This window comes from Hemibagrus wyckioides, linkage group LG10 (genome assembly GCF_019097595.1).
Source record: "Hemibagrus wyckioides isolate EC202008001 linkage group LG10, SWU_Hwy_1.0, whole genome shotgun sequence".
Taxonomy (NCBI): domain Eukaryota; kingdom Metazoa; phylum Chordata; class Actinopteri; order Siluriformes; family Bagridae; genus Hemibagrus; species Hemibagrus wyckioides.
Genome location: NC_080719.1, coordinates 23,325,101 through 23,332,600, shown reverse-complemented (window position 1 = coordinate 23,332,600; position 7,500 = coordinate 23,325,101). Strand labels below are relative to the sequence as shown.

The window sequence follows — 7,500 nt, the reverse complement described above, 5'->3', positions numbered from 1 at the left end:
AAGAGTGTGTGTGTGTGTGAGGGAGAAAGAGTGTGTGTGTGTGTGAGGGAGAAAGAGTGTGTGTGTGTGTGAGGGAGAAAGAGTGTGTGTGAGGGAGAAAGAGTGTGTGTGAGGGAGAAAGAGTGTGTGTGAGGGAGAAAGAGTGTGTGTGAGGGAGAAAGAGTGTGTGTGAGGGAGAAAGAGTGTGTGTGAGGGAGAAAGAGTGTGTGTGAGGGAGAAAGAGTGTGTGTGAGGGAGAAAGAGTGTGTGTGAGGGAGAAAGAGGTGTGTGTGAGGGAGAAAGAGTGTGTGTGAGGGAGAAAGAGTGTGTGTGAGGGAGAAAGAGTGTGTGTGAGGGAGAAAGAGTGTGTGTGAGGGAGAAAGAGTGTGTGTGAGGGAGAAAGAGTGTGTGTGAGGGAGAAAGAGTGTGTGTGAGTGAGGAGAAAGAGTGTGTGTGAGTGTGAGGAGAAAGAGTGTGTGTGTGTGTGTGAGGGAGAAAGAGTGTGTGTGTGTGTGAGGGAGAAAGAGTGGTGAGAGAAAGAGTGTGTGTGAGGGAGAAAGAGTGTGTGTGTGTGAGGGAGAAAGAGTGTGTGTGTGTGTGAGGGAGAAAGAGTGAGTGTGTGTGAGGGAGAAAGAGTGTGTGTGTGTGTGAGGGAGAAAGAGTGTGTGTGTGTGAGGGAGAAAGAGTGTGAGTGTGTGTGAGGGAGAAAGAGTGTGTGTGAGGAGAAGAGTGTGTGTGAGGGAGAAAGAGTGTGTGTGTGTGTGAGGGAGAAAGAGTGTGTGTGTGTGTGTGAGGGAGAGAAAGTGTGTGAGTGTGTGTGAGGGAGAAGGAGTGTGTGTGAGGGAGAAAGAGTGTGTGTGAGGGAGAAAGAGTGTGTGTGAGGGAGAAAGAGTGTGTGTGAGTGTGAGTGAGTGTGTGTGTGTGTGTGTGAGAGGGGGAAAGAGAGAGAGAGAGTGTGTGTGTGTGTGAGAGGGGAGAGGGAGAAAGAGTGTGTGTGAGAGGAGAAAGAGGGAGAAAGAGTGTGTGTGAGGGAGAAAGAGAGTGTGTGTGTGTGTGTGTGAGGGAGAAAGAGAGTGTGTGTGTGTGTGAGGGAGAAAGAGTGTGTGTGTGTGTGTGAGGGAGAAAGAGTGTGTGTGTGTGTGTGAGGGAGAAAGAGAGTGTGTGTATGTGTGTGTGTGAGGGAGAAAGAGAGAGTGTGTGTGTGTGAGAGGGAGAAAGAGAGAGTGTGTGTGTGTGAGAGGGAGAAAGAGAGAGAGAGTGTGTGTGTGTGAGAGGGAGAAAGAGAGAGAGAGTGTGTGTGTGTGAGAGGGAGAAAGAGAGAGAGTGTGTGTGTGTGAGAGGGAGAAAGAGAGAGAGTGTGTGTGTGTGAGAGGGAGAAAGAGAGAGAGAGTGTGTGTGTGTGTGTGAGAGGGAGAAAGAGAGAGAGTGTGTGTGTGTGTGAGAGGGAGAAAGAGAGAGAGAGTGTGTGTGTGTGTGAGAGGGAGAAAGAGAGAGAGTGTGTGTGTGAGAGGGAGAAAGAGAGAGAGTGTGTGTGTGAGAGGGAGAAAGAGAGAGAGTGTGTGTGTGAGAGGGAGAAAGAGAGAGAGTGTGTGTGTGAGAGGGAGAAAGAGAGAGAGAGTGTGTGTGTGAGAGGGAGAAAGAGAGAGAGAGTGTGTGTGTGAGAGGGAGAAAGAGAGAGAGAGAGTGTGTGTGAGAGGGAGAAAGAGAGAGAGAGTGTGTGTGTGAGAGGGAGAAAGAGAGAGAGAGTGTGTGTGTGAGAGGGAGAAAGAGAGAGAGAGAGTGTGTGTGTGAGAGGGAGAAAGAGAGAGAGAGAGTTGTGTGTGTGAGAGGGAGAAAGAGAGAGAGAGAGTGTGTGTGTGAGAGGGAGAAAGAGAGAGAGTGTGTGTGTGTGAGAGGGAGAAAGAGAGAGAGTGTGTGTGTGTGAGAGGGAGAAAGAGAGAGAGAGAGTTGTGTGTGTGAGAGGGAGAAAGAGAGAGAGAGTGTGTGTGTGAGAGGGAGAGAGAGAGAGAGTGTGTGTGTGTGAGAGGGAGAAAGAGAGAGAGAGTGTGTGTGTGTGTGTGAGAGGGAGAACGAGGAAGAGTGTGTGTGTGTGTGTGAGAGGGAGAAAAGCGAGAGAGTGTGTGTGTGTGTGTGAGAGGGAGAGAGAGAGAGAGTGTGTGTGTGTGTTGTGTGAGAGGAGAAGAGAGAGAGTGTGTGTGTGTGAGAGGGAGAAAGAGAGAGAGTGTGTGTGTGTGAGAGGGAGAAAGAGAAGAGAGCTGTGTGTGTGTGAGAGGGCGAAAGAGAGAGAGTGTGTCGTGTGTGAGAGGGAGAAAGAGAGAGCGTGTGTGTGTGTGAGAGGGACCGAGCACGAGAGAGTGTGTGTGTGTGAGAGGGAGGGAGAAAGAGAGAGAGCGTGTGTGTGTGTGTGAGAGGGAGAAAGAGAGAGAGTGTGTGTGTGTGAGAGAGGGAGAGAAAGAGATGAGAGAGAGTGTGTGTGTGTGAGAGGGAGAAAGAGAGAGAGTGTGTGTGTGTGAGAGGGAGAAAGAGAGAGTGTGTGTGTGTGTGAGAGGGGGAAAGAGAGAGAGTGTGTGTGTGTGTGAGAGGGGGAAAGAGAGAGAGTGTGTGTGTGTGTGAGAGAGAGAAAGAGAGAGAGAGAGTGTGTGTGTGTGAGAGGGAGAAAGAGAGAGAGTGTGTGTGTGAGAGAGAGAAAGAGAGAGAGTGTGTGTGTGTGTGAGAGGGGGAAAGAGAGAGAGTGTGTGTGTGTGTGAGAGAGAGAAAGAGAGAGAGAGAGTGTGTGTGTGTGTAGCTAAAACAGATAAAACACATCAAATAAGTGGAGTATTTATGTAAAAGTCTGTAGTGCAGGATTTAAATCCATCTCTGTAGAGTCTCTCCATCGTCTCTTTGCAAGTAAACGGCACAAAAATAGCACTGACACGTGAAATATGTGTGTGTTTGTTTTACACTCGTCTTACACTCGTAAGCTTGAATAAATAAAACACACACGCACTCAGTCCTGATCCTGTCAGTGGATTCAGGCGAGTTCTGAGTTAGTGTAGCGTCGTGTAAAAAAAGAAAAAAGAGCGAAAGACCAGCTTGAGGAAATGACACACATTAGTCCGGTCATGAGAAGGAGATCTGCTGGAAACTCGGACACTGTGACGTCTGTTTCAGTCAATTTGTTGGCAGTTTAGGGGAAAATATAACATCTATGTGTGTTTCCCTGGAGCAGGACACTGCTGGACTGTAATTACACTAATATACAAGTGTGTGTTTGAGAGAGTGTGTGTTTGAGAGAGTGTGTGTTTGAGAGAGTGTGTGTTTGAGAGAGTGTGTGTTTGAGAGAGTGTGTGTGTTTGAGAGAGTGTGTGTGTGTCATCAGTCTGTTTTGTGTTTTGTCTTACACACATTTCTAATTTGTAATAAATGTGAAAAGAGTAAATATATAAATGCGATGATGAGGAGGAGGAGGAGGAGGTGTGCTGCATGAGGCTTCTTCACAGGTGGTGCAGGACTGTGTGTGTGTGAACCCAGGACAGTGGATCAGTGACATTGATGTGACATTTGCACGTTTCCTGCAGCGGTTGTGGAGAAGGTGAACAGTCTGCTGGAGAAGCGAGAGACCGGACGCCTGTTTGCCGTTGTCCACTTCGCCAGCCGTCAGTGGAAAGTGACCAGTGAAGATCTGATCCAGATTGAGAACCACATTGAGGCAGAGTGTGGAGATCGCATCCTGCTGGAGAAGGTCAGAGATTTTAGCTTTGCTTCACACATGATTGCTTTTCAGCCCTGTTTTCTGCCCCCCCCCCATCTCTCCTCCTCCCCCCTTTTTCTTTCTCCCCACCTCCCCCTCTACCTGTACCTTGCCTTCTACCTCTAATTCAAATGAGCTTTATCAGCATGACAAATTGTATATGTATTGACAAAATCTCTCTCTCTCTCTCTCTCTCTCTCTCTCTCTCTCTCTGCAGGTGCTGCTGGTGGGAGGAGAAAACTTCACGCTCATCGGGAAGCCTCTTCTCAGGTAACATTAATTCTGTTACACTCCACTACAGTCTTCAGTGAAGGTCTCTGGGGGCTGTCTGTTGATTATATCTGGAACTAAAGTAGAATTTAACCTGAAATAAATCTGCTGGAAAATCTACACTAGATTTATAGAATTCAGTGCTCCACTTCACTTCAGTGGTGTGTTCGCTTAAATACTTTCAACTTTTGAACAGATTTGTGTAAGTCGATGATTGTTGTTCAGCAGTAAAGTGTAAAGTCTGTTCCTGACACATCTGTATTTATTGATGGCCAAAAAACTCAAATTAATAGTTAATGTAAAGTGCAGAGAGAGCAGGACATGATCAGGGTGAAGCCTGAAACACAGGACTGGAAGTTATTTAGACTTTCTACTGAGCCAGGGACTGTATATAAATGAACATGTAATGTTATAGAATCCTAACTCCCCCATCATCTGAGGTGTTTATTTACAGCTCTGCGCAGGCAGACAGGTGGGCTCGTCCTCCGTCTACACCTCCTGTACACACTTGTTTACACCTCCTGTACTAACTGGATGGTGTGTGTCAGATCACTTGCTTTTATTTTCTTTAATTAATGGCTATAAAATAAATCGTCTGATGTTCAATAAATGTTCTGGACAGAGCTCTTGATCTGGTTAACTAGAATGAGGAAGTGTTTCAGATTGAGACTCTAAGCTACTTTCTCTCTCTTTCTCTCTCTCTCCTCTTTCCCTCTCCCCCTCTTTCCCTCTCCCCTCCTTCCCTCTCCCCCTCCTTCTCTTACTTTTTCTTTCTCCTCCCCCCCTCCCCTCTCTCTCATTCCCTTTCCCCCCCTCTCTGTCCCCTCCCTCCCTCCCTCCCCTCCTTTCCCCCTCCCCCTCTCCCCCTCTCTCCCTTTCTCTGTCTCCCTCTCTCTGTCCCTCTCCCCCTCTTTCTGTCTTTCTCTTTCTCACCCCATTTCCCCCCTCTCTCCCTCTCCCTTCCCCTACCCACCGATCTAGTCCCCAAATTGGTGAACTAGCATGAGGAAATGTTTTTGATTGAGACTCTAAAGCTCTTCTATAAGTGGAACTGGATAAAGACCAGTGCTGTTATCTTCACGAACTTAAACAGCTAAATCTCCACACTATATTCCAGATATAAATAGTGCTTTAGTCCACAGTCATAAGATTTAAAGTCGATAAGGTTGGTTAGTCATATTGGTGAACTTAAACAGACAGGAGGAGCAGGAGTTTACCTGAAATTACGATATTTTCATGAAAACTTGTGTCAAAGCTCATATTAATGATTTCCGAATAAATCTGCTCGATTTTCCAGCTTGATAAATATCAATAACATTGTCACGAAAATGTTTTGCGGTACTTGTGTTGGATATTAAACTTCACAAAATCAGCACTGGACTTGAATTGAATCTCTGACCGAGGGGTTCAGAGTTACAGGATGATGAGACGTTGTGTTGGAGAAATGCGATGTACGAGGGAGTTTAAGTGTATGAGCTGTCTGTACACACCGTGTTCGGCTCTACTGGGCAGTTTAATTTACTGGCAGACTAAACCCCAGAATAATCAAGAGTGTGTGATTTAAATCCGACAATTAAAAACAGGCTGGGGAAAAAACGAATGGTTCTCGGCTGTGTGAAATGTGTGCATGAATATTTTAGCATGAACCTCAGTGTGCTGCACAAAAAGCCTCTGTTCCTTCAGTTTTCCCACCGTGTGTGTGTGTGTGTGTGTGTGTGTGTGTACTGTGTTCACACCTAGGCGTGATCTGGTCCGAGTCGAGGCCACCGTGGTGGAGAAGACCGAGTCCTGGCCGATGGTACACATGGTGTTCTGGAAGAGGCACCGGTTCCAGAAGAAGAGAAGTGAGTGCGGTTATTGATTTATCGTCTCATTCGTCCTGCAGATTTGAAAGGGCCTTAATGGATGGAGCTCATAACGACTTGCTGCTCAACCGCATGCATATTTTATAACTTCACTCATAATGGAGTCTGAAAGAGCTGCAGCTCTAGGCACAGGTTCCAGTTCTAGCTGTTATTCCTGCGAGTGTGCTGAGAAAACCGAGTCCTTCTGTTCATCTCCATACCATGCCTCGTCCAATCAGACTGACAGATCTGATTTTTATTCTTATTTAATTCCCATTGCCTTCTGCAAAAGGAATTCTGACTGATCCCTTAGTAAGATTATTAAGTTAAGTTGTCTTTATTTGTCACATATACATTACTGCACTGTGAAATGCCTACTTCGTATATATCCCATCCTTGGAGGTTGGGGTCAGAGTGCAGGGTCAGCCATGATGAAGTGCCCCTGGAGCAGGGTGGGTTTGGGGGCCTTGCTCAAGGGCCCAGCGGTGGCAGCTTGGCGGTGCTTCATGGCTGACCCCAAACCCCAAGGTGCTGAGGCTTGAACCCTGATCTTCCTATCAACACCCCACAGCCTTAACCACTTGAGCTCCCACTAATTTAGTTATAAATTAGTCTGAACTGTGCTGCCATATTTTCTAATAAGTGCAATCCTTAAGTAATCTTACCGAATACACTACGTTAGATTTTTCCCCCCATATCCATATTAAACGATCCTATAAACACCGTACCACATCCAGTTTACCTTGATGTTCATGTTTTAAAGCTCTGTCCAGCGAGCTTTATATCAAACTGCAGGAAGAGGAAAAACTGCCTCTTCCTTTTACCATAAAACCTTTTCTTTTACCATAAAAGAAAAAACTGCTCTATATATCACACATGAGTCAGTGTAGAAATCTGAGGCTAGCCTCTTAACCAGCAAGCTGATTGGCTATTTGCCAACCAGAGGGGGCGGAGCTTATGTAAAACTGCATTAGTCCAGGTGAAGATCCATGCCAGGATTCATCCTGAAACTTCAAACTGTTTATGAAATGTGTGTTATAAAGGTATGAGGATTTATTTACCTCTCAGTAGTGACGTAACTGTTAGTTAAAAACGCAACACTGAGCATCTGACTCTAAGAGACTTTATTTAAGAAGACTCTTTTGTTTGGTATATGTTTTGGAGGCTCTGGTCTTTCCCTCGTCACTTAGTCCTCTCTGAAAGAATAGCCCGAATTCCTCAGCACACAGCTCTAAATTTAGTCTTTAGCCGATTTGTTTAAAGTAAACAGGAAAATTATCTCGGCTCCAGCAGGAGAAAATGATCCGTGGTGTTTCCTGTGACCTTTCCTGAGGAGAAGGACCTCGGTGTCAGAAGCAGCGTGTGAGATTCCTGACTCTCCGTGTTAGAAATGACGCCCGGACTCTCACCGCTGCGGTATTTCTGTGACGCCTCGCTCCGTAGCAACGCACCACGTTCCCACTGAGGATCGTTCATATTTTTTAATGGAAATGGGATCATCACGCTACTAGCTAGTACTGACCTCGTACTAGCTGAATTGGTTTAATCCACTGATACGGTCAGTCCCTGTTACTACACCAACACAATCAGGAGCTCTGTCATCACTGAGTGAGACCAGACCCTGTGCTGAGGAAGAAGTCGTCTTTATGATGTCCTCCAACGTTATTTCCAGCC

The 7,500-nt window shown here is 46.3% G+C and overlaps 1 protein-coding gene across 1 annotated transcript in view; it reads left to right on the top strand.

Moving 5' to 3' along the window:
• Positions 1–7,500, top strand: part of mrpl21 (mitochondrial ribosomal protein L21) — a 13,913-nt gene that overhangs the window by 3,547 nt on the left and 2,866 nt on the right. The window contains exons 4-6 of the mRNA XM_058401178.1: positions 3,540–3,703; positions 3,930–3,982; positions 5,723–5,826. Of these exons, the coding sequence (XP_058257161.1) occupies positions 3,540–3,703; positions 3,930–3,982; positions 5,723–5,826 (321 nt within the window). The remainder of the gene's footprint in view (positions 1–3,539; positions 3,704–3,929; positions 3,983–5,722; positions 5,827–7,500) is intronic.